This window comes from Canis lupus, chromosome 5 (assembly GCF_048164855.1).
Source record: "Canis lupus baileyi chromosome 5, mCanLup2.hap1, whole genome shotgun sequence".
NCBI classification, from domain to species: Eukaryota; Metazoa; Chordata; class Mammalia; order Carnivora; family Canidae; genus Canis; species Canis lupus.
In genome coordinates this window covers 8,921,909-8,946,038 of record NC_132842.1, presented here as the reverse complement: position 1 = coordinate 8,946,038, position 24,130 = coordinate 8,921,909, and the positions used below count along the sequence as shown (strand labels likewise).

The 24,130-nt window shown below is 42.9% G+C and overlaps 1 protein-coding gene across 1 annotated transcript in view; it reads right to left on the bottom strand.

Moving 5' to 3' along the window:
• The window catches only part of PIP4K2A (phosphatidylinositol-5-phosphate 4-kinase type 2 alpha), a 177,253-nt gene that overhangs the window by 28,078 nt on the left and 125,045 nt on the right, over positions 1-24,130 (bottom strand). The window contains exons 4-6 of the mRNA XM_072825397.1: positions 21,201-21,353; positions 8,127-8,273; positions 3,350-3,388 (exon numbers count right to left, since the gene is read on the bottom strand). Of these exons, the coding sequence (XP_072681498.1) occupies positions 3,350-3,388; positions 8,127-8,273; positions 21,201-21,353 (339 nt within the window). The remainder of the gene's footprint in view (positions 1-3,349; positions 3,389-8,126; positions 8,274-21,200; positions 21,354-24,130) is intronic.

Below are 24,130 nucleotides of genomic sequence, written 5' to 3'. Positions count from 1 at the left end.
CCTGTAAACTAGAAGGGCAGGTGGGTCGCTTTTTGGAGCCATTCCTTCTAGAAGAGCTCTCATGAACCCCAAGCCCCAAAGGAAGGAGAGGGCACTGAATTCTTCCTCAGGGGAATCGTGTAGATGACTTTAATGCTCACACAGTGTAAGATGCTGTGACAGCGACTGCATTTACAAAATGCCTAAAGCCTCAAATGGAGGAAATGTGAATTGGTTGTTTTGCCAACACCGTGAGAAACCAAACTATTTATTTCACTACTTTGAAAATTCTTAGACCAAGACTCAGAATGACCTTTGCTCTAGTACCAAATTTAACTCCATAACATTGTTTTTGTCAATGCAGTGAATGCTTCATGATTCACGGGATCGCTATGAATTCTTATGTCCTTTTAAAAAAGGAGACAGAGAAGTGCCAGACATTCAGAGGGTCACGGCACAGTGGTTAGAAATGCCAGCCTTGGGTTGGAAGCCTGGCTCCGCCACATCGTAACTGGGGGGCTCTGGACAACTTACTGGACCTGTCGGTGAAGTACCCTCATTAACTCAGAGGAAGTAATAATAGCACCGCCTCATAAGACGGTTGGAAGGATGACATGACCAGATTCATGCAAAATGTACAACACTGACTGCCATATTGTATACACTCAACAAATGTCAGTTATTACTATAGGCCTTTCTAAATCCCAAGACATCAGAATTAACAATAAAAAAAATAAACCCCAAAGGTAAGGTTTCACCTCTGGCCCTGACCATGTGACAGAGCATGGGAACTAAGCTCGTGAGTCTCACATCTGCCAAGATGTGAGGTGGGCCAGGTCCTTCCCATCGCTGACTTCTCTGAGCCCACCTCCAGGGGAGATGTTTTGAGGAATAGTTCAGCACAGGATAAAAGCATCCTAAGTAGGCTCCTCAGAAAAGGGGGTCTCTATTAAACAAATCCTCTAATTTTATTCTTCATTCTTTTCACAGAAACCTATACCAATAAAGGGCTCAGTGTTGAAATATGGTGAATGCCGTGGGTTTCTGGGAAATTTGTGGTTCTATGGGCAGAGCAGTGGAGGGAGGGCCAGGCAACTGGATGGTCTGCTTCTGATGAAATATTACAGCTTCAAGGATATCAAATACTTGTGGCTTTCCTTCACATATGGCCTCGTTCAAGGATTTTGGCTTCAGTAGCAACCACCCTATGGCCTCTCACTGTCTTTCTTGGCATTGTTAATTGTGAGAGAGGACCATGGTGATCAAATCTGAAGAAATGAAAATGAACAGAGTTGGGAGGGAGAGGGTGGTCTGCTAGCAATAGTTTCAAGAGACTTGGGAACAAAGTGAAAACAGAGCCACCAGCATGGAGTAGTGGTTGTCATCACAACCACGGTTCTTACTCAGGGGCTGGCTTCTTGTTACGACGCCGAAAAGTGTGTGAGGCTCTTCAAACAGCCTAGATATTTTCTCCTGGGAGAAAAATCCCAATCCTACTGAACCTCCGAGTCTCTCATGAAATACAATTTAAATACCCACTCGGGTCTCAGACACTTGGAAGAAACATTTGGTCATAACAACAAGGAAGTGGGCAGTCCATTGTTTCTGTTTCTTTTGGCCAAAGCTGGTGCCTTCAGGGGATTTATGTGGAGATCAGAAGTGTAAAAATATATTCACTAGTGCACAGTAAAAATACAGATGGTCAGAGCAGGATCCACCATTTCCTTTTCTGTTCTTTACTTCTTAACCTACTGTTACCTGCCTTCTGCTCTGCCCACTGTCATGGACAAGGTCACTGGAGAGGTCCCTGGTGGTAAGTCCCATGGCTAATTCTCAGTCCTTATCCTACCTGCCCTTGCAGCAGTATCTGATTCTGAGCCAGTTCTTTTCCTCCGGCTTCTGAAATACAACTAGAGTGCAAGTCTCCCAAGGGAGGGGGCGATTTCACGGCACTATTCTTCACAACGCTTGGAGAAGTGCTTGCTCACAAGAGATGCTCCCTAAGTGTCTGCACAAATGACCCAAACTTTCCGCTCATCTGCTTGTGTCCTGTCTCTTTGGCTGATCCTTTGCCAGACTCTCTCCTTTCCCCACTCCTTAAATGATGCTTTTCTGGGCTGGTTCTAGACATGCTTCTATTCCATACACTCATCCTGGGTGGCCTCATCTACTTCCTTGTCTTTGCTGATCATCCTTCCTGTGACGTTTCCAAGCCCTTTATCCCTGCAGCCTCTCACGCCTACTGACATCTCTGTTCTAGTACCACACTGACACTGCAAACCCCTCCTCCTACTCTGCTCCCTCTTCCAGTGAGTAGAACCAACATCATCTTAATGGTCCAAACCAGACACATGGAGTTATTCTGAACCCGGCCCACCCTCCACACACACTCCCTGGCACTGTCCACCTCCCACATTCAATCTCTGGGTTCTGTGTGGCTTCTCCTTCCTAAATCTCCCTATAATCATCCTCCAACCATGAAAAAATCCACAAATACTTCTGAATGAATAAAGAAAAGTAGATTTCCAAAATATAAAGTTCAAATCAAGACAGAATGAGAACATTCTAAAAACAAAATTTAAAAGCAAAACAAAAACAAAAATCTTGAGCCCAGCTTTCAACGGTTCAGTCAAAAAGCTTCCCAAGGTGACAGACGAGGGGCGTAACATAGAGTATCGAGGTACTTTCGTATAAGTAAATGTCGATTTTGGTCAGCTTAGGTTTACATACAGAAAGCTACTTCCCAAACTCTTAATCAAACTGACTTAAGTTGCATCTGCCTATAATCTTGCATAATAAACCAAATGTGGTTCAAATATTACCTGTTGTGTAGTGACTCAGGAAAAAATAATCTCCTCATCCCTAATTCTTTAAGTAAAAAGCTCTCTAACCACATCGTAGAGCTGGAAAGGAGTTTGAAGCTCATCTGAGCCAACCTTTTTTAGGTGAAGCTGAAACTCAACACGCTCATTTTACCGGAGACAAACCAGGGCTCAGAGAGGCATGGAAAGGACTGGGGCTCCCAGCTGCCAGTTAGGGGTAAAGTGGGGTTAGGACCCTGGCTGCTAAACTGTACCTGTCTATCTGGATCCTAAGCAACCGCCCAGACAGCTGTGCTTTCAAGACCATGTTGCATGAGAAACATTTCTTTCAACCACACTTAAAACTAATAAACAGAACTATTCCATTACCCAACAGAATGGGGCAGCTAATCTGAGGAAGAGAAGCTGAGGCAGGAGGCTCCTCTGGTCAGTGATGGGCTGCTCTCAGGCAGAGGGAAGAATCACAGTGGGAGGCAGGAGAGGAAGAGTGGACATAAGAGGTGGACTGCGGCAGGAAGGACAGGGTAAAGGTAAGTCAGGGTACTTACCTTTTCCTTGTCGCTGGCTTCTCGAGCCACCGTAGAGCCCTGAAACACAAAGATGTCATTAAAACATGCACGTGGGAGGCCTCGGGCTTCACATGTTTAAGGTATGCAAATGTTCCAGGGCAGAGCGCAGAAATGAATGAGCGCCAACTTTGCTTTAGAGTGAGCTCGGTCCCTTCCCTGATCACAACCCTGCCCAGTGGGCGCTCCTTCCTCTGCAGACATCCCTGTTGGCTCGTCTCCAATCCTTTCCCTAGCTCGGCAACTGAACTGGATTCTCTCCCTGGTTCTTGCCCTCCAGTTGGAAATCAGAAAACCTGATGAACCCTTGAACAATAACATTTTAAAAATTATTATTATTACTTTTAAAGAGAATAAGCACATGAAGGGGTGGCAAAGGGCAGGAGAGGGAGAGAGAATCTTAAGCAGGCTTCATGCCTAGTGCAGAGCCTGATGCAGGGGTTCCATCTCATGACCCTGGGATCATGACTTGAGCCGATATCAAGTCTGACACTTAACTGACTGAGCTGCCCAGGCGCCCCTTGAATGATAACTTACTGACACCAGATCAAAACCGTGCTCTGCTTCTTGCCTCGATTGCCAGATATGGTTGGTCTAGAAGACGGAATCTTCAAAGATGAAATGGGCCCCTGAGTGGCTGCCATGGCCACTGGGGCATTCAATGCCTGTTTCCCTGCATGATCTTCCAGATGGGGGTCTGTCCTGGACCTCTGCCTGCCTTTCTCCCCTGTGTCAGAGTTACTGGTGAACATTTTTCCTCACCTACTACTATGAGTAAGACCCTTTGGTACTTCCTGTCCCCTGCACTCTGGGAATCCCTTCAGACATACACGTTTCCTTGCACCCTCTTTGTGCCAGGCCCTAGGCCAAGCATAGACCTATAATGTGGAAGAAAACGCCATTCTTGATCTCAGCAATCCTACTCTACTGCACTGGTTTTCAAAGCCATGCCTTGGAGCTCTAGGGTTGTCCAAGAGGACCCAAGGCCACCCAGACGCCACTGGGGGTGGGGTGGGGGTGGGTAGAGCTCAAGAAGAGAAATGTTCCTTTGTCGAAGATGTTAATGCAAAAGAAAAGTTGGGAAACAAATGGCCAGTGAATTTCTAGCTATGTCAGGCTGACAAGAACAATTTTTCTTTGTGCTCCTCTGACCACTGCAGGATCTCACACAGCAACGCCAGGCATTCCCTACATAAATGGTTGGAGAAGGATCACCACCAATTCACTGCTCTCCCTTCCGCTGTAGTGCTGGCCACCCAGGCAAGACCAGGTCGGCAGAGTGACACGCTTGCCCCCCACCTCTTATATAGGCATGCACTGCCCTAGAACACTTGCATTAGCCAACTGTTAAGGGAATTTATCTGCAACATGGGAAAAACTTAAGTAGCTTCTAGATCAGCCATTCTTAAAGAAATCAACATTTCTTCTCTGTGACCATCTTTTATCCAGGCAGCTCAGGCACTGATTAGGACGTGGTTCACAAATGAGGGACTCAGACAGAGGAGACTCCTGGCTCTGGGGAAGAGAGCCCAGGCTGGAGTCATCCCCCTGGCCCGGACCCCACCCGGGGGCCAATCCTCCATCCCCCTGGTGCTCGGCATTCCTGGGTCTCCTGGATGTCAGAGACCCTGCTGTCAGTGCAAGGGAAATGCTCAAAGCTTCTTGGGGATGCATCAGAGGAGCACAAAGCTGACCCACGAAATGGTGATGGACAATGTGAACTGTTCATGATGGAAATCGTGTGGCCCTGTTCCACAGTCACAGCACACACCCTCTGCACAAACTCGCAGCTGCCCCTTGAAATGGTCTGTTTTCCTTGTTTTTAGAGATTCTTGAATACAGACCACAAATATCTTCCCTTACACACTGATTTCTAACAAAGAATGTTCCCAAATTAAAACAACAACAACATCAAAAACGACTGATATTTGCAATATCTGAGCACTAAGTTACTGGTCAGAGGTGGAAACTACTCATTCCTCTTTGTAGTTTTAGCCAAGTTTCTAAGTGTGTGTGTGTGTGTGTGTGTGTGTGTGTATTTTCCCTCCTGCAACATAATTTACCCTGCTTCTGATTCTCAGAAACGCTTCATCTCTATGTAAATGCAGATCATTAGCCCGGGGGTGGGGGGGTGGGGGTGGGGGGGAACACCTCATCCAAATTTAATTCAAAATAAAAGCTCAAACAGGAGTAGAAAATAAAGTTAGTAAGTCAAGGCCAAGAGTTTGAGCCATGAAATGATGCCAGATGTCCAGGTTCCATCACAATCGAAAGTACTGGCAAGAAGAGCATTTATTTATTTATTTATTTATTTATTTATTTATTTATTTATTTATTCTGCAAGCTAAAATAGTGAGATGAAATTAGTGAAGTCCGAGGCAAATTAAAACTATAATATCCAGGCTATAAGTATAATTTACATCAATCTTGATGTTTACTAGATGCTTGCTTGAATGAGGCACTATCTTAGGGGAATAAAAAATAAAAAGGACCAAAAAATTGCTTTTTAAGGCACTTACTAGTAGAATGGATGAGTCATGACCAAAATTAATTGACCAGTTAGCATATGCCACACATTATATGGGACACAATACATGTATATGTAAGTGTGTGTGTGTGTGTGTGTGTGTGTGTGTGTGTATGTAATTGAATCCTCGTAACAACCCAGCGAAGGTAAGTATAATCATCCCTGTTTTACAGATGCAGAAATGGAGGCACAAGAAAAGTTCAGCAACCCACACACAGCTAACAAGTGGTAAAACCAGGACAGATGGCCTCAGAGATCACTTACATATTCACTGATGTGATATCAGATTCCACATTGTAACTAAGCTTTGAGAAATTACCTTTTGTCAGGTTTTGGCATATCAAATAAGAAGATCCACAAATTCCTGAAAAAGTTATTAAAACACCGCCCTCCCAATTTCCAACTATACATGTAAAGTCTGACTTTTTTATACTCTTTAATCAAGTAACACTGCAACGGACAGCACAACCAGAGAGAACATTCCAACTGTCTCAAAGTAAGTCAGATGTTAGGGAGATTTGCAAAAATGCAAAGAACAAAAAAAGGCCACCTGTCTCACTAAATTTTTTGATTTGTAAGATATAGCTATTTTTCATAAAAATATGCTAACATGTAATGTTTTTTTATTGTACATAAAGTAAGCATTTAAAAATTTCTTACTTTAATTTCTAACATTGTAAACAGCAGTAGATACAACCTATATAAGCAAAAGCTTTTGGGAGTCCTCTTTTTAAAAAATTTTAATTTCAATATAATCAGCACACAATGTCATATTAGTTTCAGGTGTACAATATAATGATTTGAAAATTCTACACATTACTCAGTGTTCATCATGACAAGTGCACTCCTTATCCCCTTCCCCTCTTTCCCCCCTCCCCTCCCAATAACCATCAGTTTGTTCTCTATAGTTAAGTATCTGGTTTGTCTCTTTTTACATTTGTTCGTTTGTTTTGTTTTTTAAATTCCACATGGGTGAAATCATAGGATATTTGTCTTTCTCTGACTGACTTACTTCACCTAGCATCATACCCTCTAAATCCACCCACGTTGTCATAAATGGCAAGATTTCATTCTTTGTAATGGCAAATAGTTCATTGTATACGTACACCACTACTTCTTTATCCATTCATCTATCAAAGGATACTTGGGTTGCTTCCCTAATTTGGCTAATATAAACATGCTTCAATAAACATAGGTGTGCATATGTCTTTTCAAATTAGCGTCTTTGCATTCTTTGGGTAAATACCAAGTGGTGGAATTACCGGATCATATGACAGTTCTATTTTTAATTTTTTGAGGAATTCCCCTACTGCTTTCCACAGTGGCTGTACTGGGGGTCCTCTTTTAAGAGTGAAGGAGTCTGAGATCAAAAAATTTGAGATCTCCTAGCAAAGACCAAAGGGTGGCAAACTTTTTCTGAACGGGTCAGATGGTAAACATTTTAGGTTTTGTGGTTCAAAACAGTCTCTGTGGTACTACTTGACTCTGCCATTCTAGTACAAAGAGCAACCACACGTGATACAGAAACACTGGTCATGGCAGTATGCCAATCAAACTTTATTTACAAAAATGGCCAAGTTGGATTTGCCATGTAGGCAGGTCCCAGAGTGCCAGCTCCTACCTTGGACGTTCTCTCCCAGAGTCAGTGATCCAAAGAGTCAGCTCACCTCCGTCCCCTCAGAACTCCCGTTGTGTGTCTCCCACTCAAAGTCTTTGAAATAGCAATGTCATCCTCCCAGTGAAACCTTCCCTGACACCCTCTGTAAGCTGTGTCCCTTCCCCATTCTCCCGTATCTTTACTTCTCTCCATAGCACTTACCACTTCTTAATATATACTAGGAACTACTAGCTACTTTTACTTCCTGTCTATCTGTACCTGCCACAATGTTAGCTCCTTAAGCGCAGGTTTGGTCTGTTTTGTTCGTCACACTATTCCTAGCAAAAAAACCCCAAAAAACAAAAAACAAAAAACAAACCAAAAAAAAAAAAAAAAAACCAATGCCTGGTACCCGGCTGATGCTCAATAAACAGCTCGCTGAAAATCAGACACGGTACCTCCTAACATGTATACAAGTATTCTGGTAAAGCCAGTCAGCGATCCTTGCTTAACTCGGAGCCGAGCACTGCTGGTTCAGTTGCCTGGTGGCTTTAAGCTCTGAGCACCTAAGTGTTTAGCATGATCAATTACAACCTTTGCTTAATTACTTAATAAAAATTAACCAAAAATCTCACCTTTAAGTCGTATTTCCTATATACAGATAAACGGTGGCTGAACACATTTCTTGTAACAATCACGTATATTTCAACTCCATCAACATTAAGCCGGTACATGCCCAAGAACTGGGGAAGAAGCGTGATCCCGTGACATTCTACTATGTACTGCACAGGAGAGAGAAAAAGGAACACATTATGCAATCAAAAGGTGCTCATTCAGATGTAAACTATAACTCTTCTGCCTATGGTGTTTAGACAAAGTCAAAGCCTCCAACCACTAAGGTTCTGGTTAGAGAAAATGGCCATGTTTGTATGGCCTGATATAGGATCTGTGTTCACCATGTATATACATAGATAAGAAAATTCAACTTTATCTCCAAAAGAGATGTTTTTTCCTAACATTCCAAACTAATCTGTAAAGTCAAAACTTGGATATAATAAAGTTAGACAAGAGGGCAAGTGACTGGTCCATCTGCTAACTCCTCTAAAGTGAAAGCACACTCTACCGAGGGCCTCCCCCCTCCTCCCCAGAAGCCCAGGTGATGACTCTGAGGTTGAGGGACAGTCACTTGGCCACCGAAGATCACTCTTTTAACAGTGTTAGGAAAGTATAGCATCGAAGCTGTGATTAAAGAGGAAACTATGGAGAGAGCTGAGTGTTAGAAGCTGGAACAGTTGTGTCCAGTCCTCATTTTTGTTTCTCACCCACCACACTAAGGTGTTGAGCTAAGCTGCCCGCCAGAGCAGCAGCGTGAAAGGAAGGTACCACACTACCCCAAAGCGTTTGCTCCTGCTTCACAGATGGATGGAGGTACTGTGGCCCCATGTTAGATTTCATCAAGGCCACTGGACAAGTTCCAGCTTTGACACCATTTCTGATTATAGTTGCAAAAACACAACATGAGTCTCAAAGTACTGATGGCCATCCTCCAGAGGCCCACAAGAGGGAGACACACCTTCTTGAAAGCTGATCTTTATAAAACGGGTCCAATGGCACTCTCCAAAGGAAAGTCAGGTTTTCCTTTCTTTAAAATGAAAGGGGAGAGAATATTTCAAAAGAGCTCTTTTATGTCCTTGCCAGGTGTATGAAACCTCTAGAATAATGAATAGCATGAGTAGCATGATTCCAAAAATTGTAAAAATTGTTAAAATCGTACACATTGTGCAATATTACAGGGAGAAGCCTAAAAGAATGGTCACCAAGTGGTAATGGTGGAATTTGGGGTCACTTTGCTTTCTCCATCCCCCATTTAAAAAAATATGCTGCTTGAGTTTTTCCATTTTACAATGAACATTTTATAAAAATAAAAATTAAAGTCCTTTGAAACTTTTTTAGTGGTAAGCACTGTCAATAATCAACTCAGATAATATTTAACCATCCTCAGAGTCAAAAAAAGCCTTTAGTTTTTGTCATTAAAGATGAACAGCATTAGTACATGAGTTTGATTTTTGTCACCCAGAGTATTGGCAGGTTTTAAAGATGCTCTTGCTCTTTTTAATCACACTGAGCATAACTGAGCTACACATTTTAATTTGATTTTTTAAAATATTTATTTATTCATGAGAGACACAGAAAGAGAGGCAGAGACATAGACAGAGGGAGAATTAGGCTCCCTGAAAGGAGCCTGATGTGGGACTCAATCCCAGGACCCCGGGATCACAACCTGAGCCTAAGGCAGATGCTCAACCACTGAGCCACTCAGGTGCCCCTAATTTGACATATTTTTCTGAGCAGAGTTTCACCTCAATTTGTTCTTCATGTGAAGTCAGGTCAGTGGAACATTTTCTATTTCTCTTTCAAAAAATAGTAAACTAACTTGAGATTTGCTAATACAAGATAGACAGTAAAGTGGTATTGGTTGAAAAGAAAACTTCTCTCATCTGATCTAAGGAAATAAAAAAAAGTTGTCCCTCACCTCTGAAGAAAGACAGTTTGGGTGAGCCTTACAAACATGGTGACTATGGGAGTCTACCCCATGTAAGCACGGTAGCAAGAAGGCAGGTTTGTGAGCTGGAAAGAACGCACATGCATCTCAGTGCCTCCATTCACCAGCTGTGGGATCTTGGGCAAGTTATTAGATCACTCTTCATTTTAGTTTCATGTTTTGGAAAATAAGTGCCATAATTCCTACCATGAAGGCAAGTTGTTGTGAGGATTAGTCTGTCTGAATACTTCACACGAAGCCTGTGTGCTACACTACATTCTTCTTCCCTCTGCTGAGGACAGTGGTAATAGTGACAATTATTTTCATTCAAAACTCTCCTAAGAAATCAGCGTTACACTCATCTGCTTTGTCCTCCAAATTCACTCACGAACTTGGATGGGCGTCCACTCTGAGGCAGGCTGTGTGTAGTATTTTGGAGGCCCACAGGGCATGTCTGTCCCCTGTCAGGGACAGACGGGGGGCACACACCAGTTTCAGTTTGGCTGCTCAACCCCTCTTTGTGCTCAGGTGATTCCCATCTTGGCCTATCTTTTACAAGTGCTGGCAGAAGAGTAAGTCTTTTTGATCAAAATCTCTGTACAAAGCCACAGAGTGCCATGGGACAGAGTAGATACTATGATTCATGTAATGAATACAATACAGAAACTTTCTGAATGCTGTACCGGAAATCATCGACAAGCTCCTCCCGCCTCCCGCCCCGAAAAACACCCACGCAGATTACATTCTACAATTCCTCTATCTTTAAGACTAAATAAACTACTGTGTATACAAATTAGATCAATTTAATCTGCATCTCCACATTTCTACACTTGCTTGTTCTCAAAGGCATTGTGTATCTTATGAGACTCTTAGATGAACACCTTGAAAAATACAGATTTAATAGACTTGAGCCGAGTAAAGAAACATGTGCAAGACCACAGCCCAGATTAAAGCCTGTCGTATTAAGATTCCAGTACTGATAAGCAACAGTTGGTGCCAAAGGTTTAGAAAGCATTTATGTGTCAGAAGAGAAAATCCCACCCATTAACTGAATTGCTGGGCAGGGGCACTGGGAAAAAATGACACAATTTCATAATAGGAGAGGGACATTCCACTGGCTCTGTGAACACCAGGGCTGGGGGACTGCTGCTCTAGCATGGTGTGTCACTGAAGGTGGGAGCTGGCCCAGAGGCCTGGACGTTCACCCTCTTAGGGTTTTCACCAGATGACCCAGGAAATGCTACACACAAATTCTAATGCCAGTGGTCACATCTGCAAACCACATGCACAGACCATTGGGGGTAATTCCACATCCACAGAGACTGTAAATTCATGGCCAGAGCTTTAGCTGGGCCCTTTGCACAACTTGGCCACATCATGCTGCTAGGAGCCCTTCTGGTCCAGCTCCATGTTCACTAGCTGTGTAGCCTTCGATGAATTATTCAATCTCTTTGTGCCTCTGCATTTGGAGAAAAGGGATAATGAGAGTAATGAGTGCATCAGGGTTTTGTGAAGAATGTGAGGACCATGGAAACAGGACTGGGGGCACTGACTGCCCATATAAAGCCAAGACCCTGGGGTGAAGGGTGGAAACTTCCTAGAGCACCTGATGTGTCTCTAAAATGCTCTCTGAGATATGGATTTTTTTTTAAGTGCATGATGGGAACTCTCAATTTCAGTGAACGTCCCCAGAACAAAGACTTTCCAAAAATGAATAATTTTGTAAGTGTATGTATGTAGTAGTATGTATGTATCTGCTTATAAAATATCTGCTTATATTCTTGAAATATAAAAGAAACACGAAAAAAATTCTATTTCTCTCTCACATTGCTTTTAGGTTCTCAGAACTCTGAGCACTTTCCCTTCAAGAACTTAAACATCATTGACAAATTTACAAAACAACTTGAACACAAATGCTTCAAAAATAAGAAGAAAGGGATGTGTTGCGGGCACTATAGTATCATGCCTTTCTTCAATAACCAATTATTTGGCTGGAGTATCTTCCTTTCTTGAATATTGAAAAACATCCTCAGCAGCTATTAAATTCTTTTTTTAACATTGTTGATTCAATCACAGGATAATCTAAGGAATCTCTGCTTCTTCCCTTCTATGTCCTTAATTCCCAGATTACGAGAATGGAGAAATAATTTAATCCTGAGGATGATTCCTTAAGAAAGGTATAAATATTTCCTCCACTTTCAACCACTGTTTTGATGTGGCTACAAGGCAGGCCTTCCCTACTGGCAAAGGCCATATAGATACATGGGTGTGCCCCATCCGCTGTATTAGTATCTCAGTCTACAGACTAGCAGGTGCAGTGCCTAGTGTAGTCTGTAGACTCCTTTCTAGAAGTCAGATGAGTCCGCTACTTCTGTCCTCTGCCACTCTGAGGTCCTAAGGGAGATAAGGCCACGAACGAACCAAACACTTGGCAATGCTGATCTTCCATGTGTGGCTCAGATATTAAGAGCACACATCAGACAAACAGATGATTCTTTTACAAGAGCATGGGCTGCATGTATACAATCCGAAAGAGTGTGCCTTTCAGTGAATTCTTGAATATGGCATTTTCCTGAGACATTCCTATCTGTGGCATCATGCTGGCTCTCTAGGTGACCTGCAGCCAAAGTCTCTCTCACATCTAATGTGAAGCTTGGTCTGGCACCTGTACTGGTGACTTTCAAATGCTTGCAGTTCCAAGAGGACAGCGAGCTTTCATCTGAATAGGAACTGAATATTTATTTCCCAATTTTAAAAGAGTGAACTTGATTATCATCAATTTTTATTATGCTTACTATATGGAGCTAAAACAATCACAGTTATTCTTGGGGTCAGTGTTAAACCCACTTCATTACCTACATTTGCATTTTAAAATATTGTTTTTATTGGGGATCCCTGGGTGGCTCAGAGGTTTAGCGCCTGTCTTTGGCCCAGGGTGTGAGACCACCTGGAGACCCAGGACTGAGTCCCACGTCGGGCTCTCTGTATGGAGCCTGTTTCTCCGCCTCTTTCTCTCTCTCTCTCTCTATGTCTATCATAAATAAGTAAATAAATCTTTAAAAAAAATAAAATATTGTTTTTATTAAGTATTTTTCACTTTTGTATTTTCATGGCCGGATACCTCAAGGCACCTGTTATTTATCACAGAGTGGCTTCTCTTTTTTTCAAGAGTACTCCCAGAAACTTATATCTGCTGGCAATGTGTCTGACACCTGTGTTTCTAACACTCACAGTTTTTACTTTCTTCTGTCTTCTTTTAAAAAAATGTACTTGTAAATGATTCCATGGCACAATCAATAAAACCAAATTTTATCTCTTCATAAGTCTTCCTTAGAACTTTTTCCTATATAGCCACGGGTTTGTTAGAACTGTAATACAAGGCTAAATGAACGTGGTGAAATCAGAATTTTTAAAACATATATGATGAAACAGCCATAAGATCTGTTTCCTTTGCTCTTGGGCGCTCAACAAGAATAACAAGTATTATGAATCCCGGGTTTGTTGCTCTTCTCATGCAAAATGAAATGCCATTAAAAGAGTCATAGCTGACTGAAGGGTTCAGCAGAGAGGATTCTAAGTGATGTACTGCAACAGATAAATATTTATATCTCTGCATGAGAGTGTGAACCTGGGCTCTGGCTTTTGGAAATTGCTGTTATTATCATGTTTCACTCATTTAGAGGCTTGAAGTGACAATTTAATATAGCATCAAATTAATACTTCAATGTAAAGTCTTGTTTCATTTAATGTTTCTGAAAGGTTAAATAATCTGTAATCCTTATTGTGCCTCTGGTTATGTTTATCGATCGCTGTGACAACATGAAAGAAAAGAAAATAAGAAAGAAAGAAAGAAAGATAGTCTGAAATTAAGGAGTGCTTTGTTTTAGAATGACCAAGCAAATAAATAAATCCATACTTTACTTGAATTCATGTTTTGGGAAAATGGTCTTTAAGTAGCAGTGAATACAATTTATTTTGGTTTCAAATAGTTTTGAGGTGAAAAAAGAATGTAAGGATGACTACATTTAGGCTAATATAAATACAAAACTACTGCCTTTCTTAAAATTGATAAAATCAGGTTTAAAAGGAACAAACACTCATCTGTAGTGTTTACAAACATTCTTAGTACTGAGATAATGAAAAATATATAGAATGTATCTGAAGGCAAACACTGGTGCTCCTCGTTTGTTACACTATGACTAAGACCCAGAAGCGCCATGGTTATTTTTTTTTTTAAGATTTATTTATTCATTTATTCATGAGAGACACACACACACACACACACAGAGAGAGAGAGAGAGAGAGAGAGAAGCAACGACACAGGCAGAGGGAGGAGCAGGCTCCATGCAGGGAGCCCGACATGGGACTCGATCCCGGGGCTCCAGGATCAGGCCCCCGGCCGAAGGTGGCGCTAAACCCCTGAGCCACCCGGGCTGCCCAGCACCATGGTTATTAAAGACGAAATCACTAGGTAAGAACTACTCTATCGTACGTGCAGATGGCATTTATTTATTGATTACAATGAAAATGCTGAATGGCTGTTCTGATGTCACCCTAAGGAGATCTGAGAGGCCCACGGCCGATGGGAGGCTTAGCTGATCAAAGAAGGTGGGTTCCAGAATCATCCCCTTGCCTTCCAGTCAGGAGCTGTGCCCCAGTGGCCCGGGACTGAGGCTGGGAGGTCAAATGTGTAAGCAGGTGTGCCAGGGAGCCGGGACAGGAGGAGGAGCTGGGGCCAGAGAGTGGAGGTGCCAAATTCCAACAGAAACATGTGCTCCTTGTTCATCTTTTTCAGCACAGACAAAACTCTCTGGACAGCACCTTTCCTAAAATAAGCTCAGAGGCCCTCTGGAGATTAAGCAATGAGCTCACCAAGACTATCAAACATGAGAAGGCAAGTGTGGCTGCCTTTGGGGAAGGCCTCCCCGCCCAGCTGTGGAGTGTGGTCTGCAGCCTTGTTGGCAGCTCCTTCTGGGTCAGCCTCCCTGTTACCCTGGGGTGGGGAGGGGGAGGAGAGAGGACTCAAGAGCACCCCACCAGTTGGCTGCAGCTTGGTTGGCTTGCGTGGGGGCCTGCCTTGCCCCTCTGCCCAGTCCTGCTTCTTCCCCCTACCCTACATAGGTTTGATCCCTAGTCAACACCCTGACCCCAGACTGCGTGGGCTTCTGCTTGGATAGGTCACTCTGAGTGTCAGCAGGCCCAAGAAACAACAAATTCAGGCTCCCAGAAATTGCAGAGGTTAGGACCATCAGCAACAGAATTTGAATAGTCACATATAAAGCATTTAAAAAATAAAAGATGCAATTTCTGAGATGAGCACATAACAGGAAACTATCAGGAAGGAACTGACACATTTTTAAAAATGGCACTTCTACAAGGAAATATGGAATTACTGAAATAGCGACCCACTGGGCAGGTGAGACAACAGAATGGGACAGCTGAAAAGAGGACTGGGCCTGGCGGAGCTGAGGAATTGCCCTGGAAAGTCAAGAGCAGGGTTGTCTGGGGATGGAAATGGGAATGAGGAGTGGGGGGCAGTGGAGACCAGAATGAGAACGTTCTAGCTATTGCAGAACTGAGAGGAGACAGAAGGCATATAAAGAGAAAAGGATGATGGAATTTCCAGAAACTGGAGGAAATCTGCTGGGGGCCCGGAAGCCTGAGCACGAATGGGGGCGCGGCGGGGGGAGGAGAAACTCTGGGAACTGAGGGCTCTGAGCAAATGGCTGCTCCCTGCCTGCAAAGTGGCGCTCAGCAGGGCGCTCCCTAGAGACCTGAGAGATGGCAATAGCCTTCCTGATGTTTCTGCGAAGAGATGCCAAGAAATGCATCTGCAGCTTCTGAAGGCAGAGGCTCTGCTGGGAGCTCAGCTTCAGTTAGCAGAGTTCCAGGGCGCTCCTCCGACTTAAAACTTTAATGTACTTTTCAAATTTTAATTGACCTCTCCTCCAGATAGAGAACCAAAAACCCAAAAGCAGACTCAGCGTGCTTCTCCAGCTCTAGAAAGTAGATAGTGCCCTGCCACCTGAGAAGCTTCATCAGCATCACCTGGGAGCATGTTAGAGACTCAGCATCTCAGGCCACCTGAGACCCACTGCGTGAGAATCTGCATTTCTGCGCGGTGCTCCGGTGTTGAGTCTCCACCCAAGGTTTGAGAAGCACTGATACACTGTGTAACCTGTTCTGTGCAACACCCAACTGTTTCAGCTGTTGGCTTTTATGTGCCTATTTTTTTCTTCTTTCCGTGGCTTCTTCTTCGAATGAAAATACCCACACCACTGTCCCTCATGGAAGGATAAAAAGATAGGACTCCAAGGAGGGTTCAAAAAAGTCAAGCATTCATTCTAAAATCCTCTCCTGAGATGTAAGATACTAGCTAGCTTACTCAACAAGGAATTCAAGGCACCTGGGTGGCTCAGTGGTTGAGCATCTCAGGTTGTGATACCAGGGTCCTGAGATCGAGTCCTGCATCAGGCTCCCCATGGGGAGCCTGCTTCTCCCTCTGCCTGTCTCTCTCATGAATAAATAAATAAAATCTTAAAACAACAACAAGGAATTCAGATTTTTAGACAGGACCTCCAGATTTGGGTCAAGTTACTAATTGTTTCCCAATGCTAAGGACAAAAAAGGCTTTGGGGGTTACTTTATCAGTTTATCAGTTCAGTCATTTTGAAATGAGAAACAAGTAAATTTAAACCCTGCATTTCAAAAATGGAAAAGATATTCTTCATGATATATTCCTAGGCATTTCTTGATGAGGCATACAATAACCTGTTCGCTCTCTTAAAACTTCTAAGATTCCACTGACACTGACCCTGAATTTCAGTTAAAGCTGAAGCTACATGATGCCAAAACTCCCAATGATTTTAAGCCAGCAGGGGGGGAAAAATCAGTCATTTTAAGAGACATTCAAGTAGGTTTCCTTTTTGAATGCTCTCTGACACCGGTGAGCAAATTAGTTGATAATTGTCATTTACAAGACCCAAGTTTGTTCTAGCCTAACAGAAAAGTGAAGAAAATGGTACTGACACCAAAACTTTGGGTAATTTCCCCAAATATAACAAAGAGAAAACCAAATAAAATAAAAGAGGCTTGTAAATGTTTGCTTTGCTTAATAGAAATTCTCTTTTGGTCTGAGGGATGATGTGGAGTGGAAATTATGGTAGGATTTGGGCCGCAAGTAAAGACTGAGGCAAGATATGGGGGCTTGGGAAAAATTCTAACTCCTTATGGTTTGAATTTTCATAATTTTGCAACCATCCCACACGACACCAGAAACCAGGCCCCCTAGTGGATTGACAGAGTTGATGATTTCAGCACAGGGAAGCAGGAAACAAAGGAAACAAAGTAGAAGAATGGTCTTTATCTTATTCAATCATTGAATAAGAGCACTTCCCATTCACTAAGCTGAGCAGGTTGTAAATATCAATTCACCTAATTAAGACAATACCCAGTAAAGGAGGTACTATTAACCAAATTTTATAGACAGAGAAATAGGTGTAGAGAAGTTCAGTCACTTGCCCAAGGTCATAGCTAGTCAGAGGCAAAACTGCAGCCGACAGCTCCAGAGTCTGAGGCCTGAACCGCCTGCCACACCGCCTTGCTGGGGAGTTTGGCTTGTCAGAAACGTAGTCCCAAGAAGAATTTATGTAAACATCTAGCAATGTTCTACTTCTCCAGAGACTGGCCTCGTGGTAATTTTAACCTTCCCGACTATCGCTATAGCTCTGGCTATATTTAATCAAAACAGAAAACAATGAAAGAAAAGAGAAGGGAAAAGAAAAGTCAAAGGGCCACGGAAGTACCGCAACTATCGGCAAGTCCATTCGTTTACTCCAAGGAGGCATCCTCTCCGAGAGCCAGTGCTGTCCACTGACAATCGGAACATGCCTCACTGCTCATCCAGACCAGGCAGCAGTTCAGAAGCCCAGCAGCACATAGAAGGTAAAAACAAAACAAAACAAAACAAAACAAAAAAACACAACAAAAAGCAAGACGAAATCGAAGAATTGACACTTGCCGCCCAAGCAACAGACAGAAATTTATGACTCAGCATAAATCCTCGAATTGGTCCAGATCTCCTTAGAGCAGGAAAAAAAGCCTGACATGTGCCTCAAATGCCTGGGAGCATCACAGAATAGAACAGAGAACCACAAAGCCTGGAGAGACCTCTCCTGGATCACAGATGACGAGGCCTGTATCCAATCACGGGCAACAGCTAACTTGGGGATTTACGAGGCTGAGCTCGCCACTGGGTCAAATCACCAGTATCCCGTGTGAAGGTGGCCTCTGTCAGGAGGGGCGTGAAGAACATTCAGGAGGCAGCCAGGCCAGCAGAGGGCCAGGGAGCCCGTGCAAACTGCATCCTCCCTTGCACAACCGTGGTACCAAGTGTAATTCTGTGTTGATGTGGTTTCAGCAGCCTACACCGATGATTTTCAAGTTCCATGAAATTCTATGTTGCATAGGTGTTTGCAAGGATGACGTTTACTGTGTCACGTGTCTTCTCCATGGGGTACTCCTTAGACTAAGGCAACCCTTGTCTGATCCTAGCACCAAGAACAGTTCTAGTCCTGCTCAACTTATTCATTGGTATCTTCAAGCACAGTAGCTGTGTCACTGACTTACTCAGGCTTCTCTTTGCACGTTGGCTCTAGGAAACTCAAATTCCTGGCCCTCATGCTAGCAAGCATGCTGGTCATCCCAGCCCAACCCAGGTTTCATTTTGTGTCCATCCTCTCCTTCCCTCTTCTACCTTGCCTCTCTTCCCATTTATTCTACCTCATGTTCCAAACTTTGTGGAAGGCCACCTTCTATCCTTTCTGGAATTAGGTCAAGAGTAAATCTGTGAACAAATGAATGAATGAATGAAACACAGATGGGGAAACCGAGCTTCAAAGATCATCTAAGTAGCCATAGCCATTTCTTCACAAGCTAGGATGTAGGTCTCTTGATTTTCAACTTAATGTCCTTGAAATAAATTGTATTAATCATGGCAATTCTCATTTATTAAGACACTTTAGGTGTAAGATGCTACTTTTAAGAAGAAAGAAAAATCCAGATGTTGGAGAACAGACTTTTTGGGGAAAGAACATACCAAGAAGATAACTATTTTCCAGCAGTGGAACGAAAGGAAATCTTGAGCTCTGTGAAAGCCCTAGGAGGACATCAATATATTTATTATGATCCCCAATGTATTTTCTATAATACTGGTGACATGTCAAATCTGCATGCGAGGTTACAGCGACTACCCCAGAGAAAAGGTTTCAAACAGTGATTTCTGGAAAGCCAAGAAATTCTGAACTCAAAGTTGTCATCAGGAAGTTGATGTTTGAATTGCGTGTCACATTTTATTAGAACGTTATCATAGCCACGAATCAGAATAATATGTTTTCATCAGTCACTGAGGTATCACTTTGCTTTGAATGTTCTGAGATAATTTAAAGAAAGAGTAAAAAGACTGTCTAAGCATGACATTAAGTTCCAGAGGGGGAAACATGAAATAGTGGACACTTTAAAAGGTGAATAGTTAAAAGTCTCATACTGTAATTCAATTCATTCAGAAGCCTGTGCCTGTGCCCTCACTCATACTATCCCGGTATTTTAAAATGTCCTTTATATTAAGCAACAGCATAAGTGCTATAGAACAAATTTCAAAAGGAAGAGATGTCTTAAAAGATTTTTTAGACATTCAATGAATTTAGAGGCTAACTTAATGTTTTTAAAGAACAAAACAGGAGCAGTCCCCAGTTTCCAGAAACAGAATATAGCTCAAAGATTTTTAATAGATTTCACTGCAAGCAAAATGCAATCGATCACATTCGCAGAGATGGGAAGAATAAGCAAGTGCCAAGAAATAATTCAAGACGCTAGAACATCACATGTGACCATAAAGTAGGGAAGTGGACTTTTAAACAGAAGTCTCAGAGCTCACAAATCCAAATGACCACTGCCTTCAAAGTAGTCACCTTGAGAGGCCGAGATTTAATAATGTTTCAGAATCCTTCAGTTAACACAGGCACTTAATTCTGAGAATCCTCTGTGACAGCCAATCTTTACTTGTGAGGAGGATTTGGAGCTATTTAGGTCAAAAAATAAAGCAGGAGTCTAAAAGCAAGCGTGTGTGTGTTGGTGTGTGGTTCAGATATTAGTTCTGAAGATGACTGCTGTGATGTTGCAAGCAATGGTCATATTCATGCCAAAGACCACAATTTCTCAGGATGCCACAGTGTTTACTGCTGTGTGACTTGCTGATGATGGTCGCCAGCACCATCTACCGAGGTGCCAGCGTGTGGCAGAGCTGTGCTGAGTACCGGATGTGAGCTCTTCCCCCTTAACCTCCAGGACTCCAGAGTTAGGTGTTGTTATTACCTCCATTGTATAAACCAAGAAACTGAGGCTTCAAAGTCCAGAAGTCACCTGGTTAGGAGGTGACAGGGCTGGGATCTGAAGCCAGGAGTATCTGACAATGGACTTCATGCCCTTATACCACAGTACGTAAAGCCTTGTACAGCTCCAGCTGGGACCTGGGGAATATGTGCTCTATCAGGCACACTTATGTCAGAATTGTTGAGATTGAGAAAGAGAGAGAAAGAAAGGGAGGGAGGGAGGGAGGGAGATAGATCATTGCTCCCAACGGGAGTTTCATTTTATTCCCAGGGGATTATGAATGGAGAACACTGAAGGGTAAAAAGGACACAGGAAGTAAACAAACACCGACTTTCTAAAATCGAATAATTTTCTCCGAGTGGGGTGGACCCCTCTGGGGCGGGGACAGGAAGAAACAGAGAAAACAAGATAGGATTTGGAAGTGTAAATGGATAAATACCCAAGAGGTCGACACCTGACTTCTGGCATGGTGAAAACACTTCTGAAATGTTGCCAAATCTTAAACTAAGTGATTTTAAATTCAGAACGGTAATCATCAAAACTATTATGCGGAAGAGTATTTACATGAAAAGTGTTAAATAAATAACTAATGATCTTCACAGTACAAGAATTCCTAAATGTTAATGATCAGCAATCTGGTCACAAAAATGTTAATAAACCCAGGGAGGAGATTTTTATGTTAAATGTGTTCTTATTATTCCTAACTAGATCTTTGGCCTTGGTCATAATTCATCATGAATGTTAACTTTCTCAAGAGTTTCAAATAGAGAAAAATTACCTGGTGGTATTTCTTCAAGATGTTGTGCATTTCGGCCACATCTTCACTCGTGATGGTCTTGATGATGTATCTTTTGTCGTAGGAGGTGTGGAATCGAGCCCCGCTGCGTGCCTGGGAGTCGTTGGGAAGGGGTGCGCTCCTGGTCAAGGAATTCTTCCCGTTGGGATAAGGTGGGGGGAGGAAGGAAGAGACAGGTTTAGAGGCATGGCCTTCTGATTTCCAGATCATGTGTTGTCATCACAAGTTTTCAAACACATTTATGTTTGGAAGAAATTGGTATATGTAGGATGACAACATTAAATATGTATCATAACTCAAACTGCTAGTCTTATTTTTTTAAGATTTTATGTATTTATTCATGAGAGACAGAGACAAAGGTGGGGGAGAAATAGGCTTCCTGCAGGGAGCCTGATGTGGGACTCAATCCCAGGACCCCCGGATCACGCACTGAGCCAAAGGCAGACGCTCAACCGCTGGGCCACCCAGGGATCCCTCAAACCGCTAGTCTTTCAAATGAAATGAAAACAGCTTGGATATATACTATGCTTCTAATGTCCTTAAGGTAGGCTAATGGCCAACTCCAACCAGTTACTTTGTCTACCTTGTTCTTTTTCTGAGCTGGACAAGAGCTCACATTTTCTTCTGAATAAAATTAGGTTCCAACCACAAAAAGAATTTCTTCCATTCCCCGAGTGGTTTCCTTATAGAACAGTTACTCTGCCAAACAGCAGGCCGAAAATATTTCTCAGAATCTTATGGGTGAGGAGATGGGGACAGGAGAGGGTCGATCACTGGGCAAAGGCCCCACGGCTAGTAAGGGGAAGCACTGGAGCCCCATCTCCAGGGCAGAGGACTCAGAGCCCCAGTTCTCAACTAGTAAAGACCACTCGCAACTACTTCATCTGTGCCATCCTTGGGAGAGGCCTGGGCAGGTGTATTCTGAACTAGCTCCTCATAAGACTCTGACTTAGTCCATCTTCTACCCCACTTCAGCCATTTTGAGAACAATTTAGCTCCTGGTGGACAAGGAGTGGCTCTGAGCAGGGGCTCTTGTAGCACCATTTCGTTCCAGTATCTGGCTCAAGCTACTGATACTCTAGCTAGGTAAGTCCACCTGAAAGTCGACCCTTTTCTCATTTGTGACTCTCTTGTTTGAATCTCCCGTTTTCTTAACCTTCAAGAAACCTCTCCCATCTCCTCCAACCTTCTTACACTGGTCACTCAGACTACTAGGATGATGTCTAGCACCTCAGAAGGGTACTCCCCAACCCTGCTGCCTGCTTGTGCCTCTCAGTACTGACCTTCCCACCCTGCCTGGCTCCAGAGCTGGGTGGCATAGGAGGGATTCAAAGGCAAGACACTTACCCTCTCCAACTTCCTCTCTACAAGTGGGCATTTGAAAGCCCCACTGAATGTCTGGTAAAGGGGACACAGATGTCTTTAGAGAAATGAGTGGTTATCACTGCATCATGGATTTTCAATGAAAGAGGTCTTTTCCATCTAGTATACGCAGGTCGCTATGCTTTCCTTCCTCTCTAGATGAAATCTGACAGGATTTAGCTCTATGAAGGACAACTAGGCTGCAGTGGCAGAGTCGCTCAGGAAGGTCCTTCTCATTGCTGAGGGAGTGGTCTACAAGTGTGATGCCATCTCCCAGCATGCACCCTGGCACGGCTGTGGCGACCGTCACATTCTAACACAGCACGTCTTGATTAGAGGGCTGGCAGGCACAACTGTCAAGAGCAGAGCCAATGCTGCCAATTAACTGAATTTGCTTTCCTTAGGTTATTAGGAAACTGGAGAGAAGGGGAAAAAAATCGATGTAACTTCCAATGACTTTAAATAGCAGGATTTGGCAGGGTTAAATTATTCTTGAGACAACTGAAATCCATTAGATAGACTGAGAAGGATGAAAATAATTTTCAGGATGAAAATGGCCATATTCATGAGAGTCTAATTCTCCATTACATTGGGTTTTTTTTCTTTTTTCCTCAAAAAAATTCTCCTTCACACTACTTCCTACTATGAATAAAAAGGAAGAAAATGGAAGTGAATTCTCCCTCTTGGCGTTTTAAACACCAGCAAAAAAAAAAAAAAAAAAATCAATTATTGTCACGGGCTAAGGGTCTTACATTTTTCTCCCACACATTAACTTGCAAAAAATTATCCCAAATAACTTCTTTTTTTGGAGGGGGGGTGGGGTAGGTAGTAAAGGATGCTGTGCTCAGCAAAGGATAGAATTACAGCAACATATTGATTAATATCAGATATTAAAGTCTAACATTATATCACAGACCAATGGGAGAGAATAAAATTGAACGCTGCACAGTAAGTGCTTCTCAAACTTTAAGGAGCAACCAAATCACTTGGGGATCACACTGAAATGCAGATTTTGACCTTGCAAGTGTGGGCTGGGGCATCTGAAGAAGGAGATGAGGACGATAGAGCCATGGCAAGTCTGTCTCCCACGTGAGAATCAAGAGTCTACTGAAGTATGGCTAGAGTGGGTTTTGTCTATGCGGAGGGTATAAACTCCAGTGCATTAAGTGTGTCATAATCACATACTTACTGGCATGAATACCTCTCCCATTATATTCTGTCCAGTTTTGGTTTGGTTAAAATGGGAAAGTTTATTTTATTCTTTTAAAGGTTTTATTTATTTGAGAGAGAGAAAGAGAGAGCACACAAGGATGAGCAGAGGGAGAAGGACAAGCAGACTCTGTGCTAAGTGCAGAGCCTGACGTGGGGCTCAATCCCATGACCCCGAGATCAAGACCCGAGCAGAAACCAAGAGTCAGATGCTGAACTGACTGTGCCACCCAGGCTTCCAAAAATGGGAAACTTTATAGTGAAGTAGAAGAATTCATTCCATTCACTATATTAATTCATTAGAAAAATACTTAATAATGATTTATACAAGGCAAGGTATG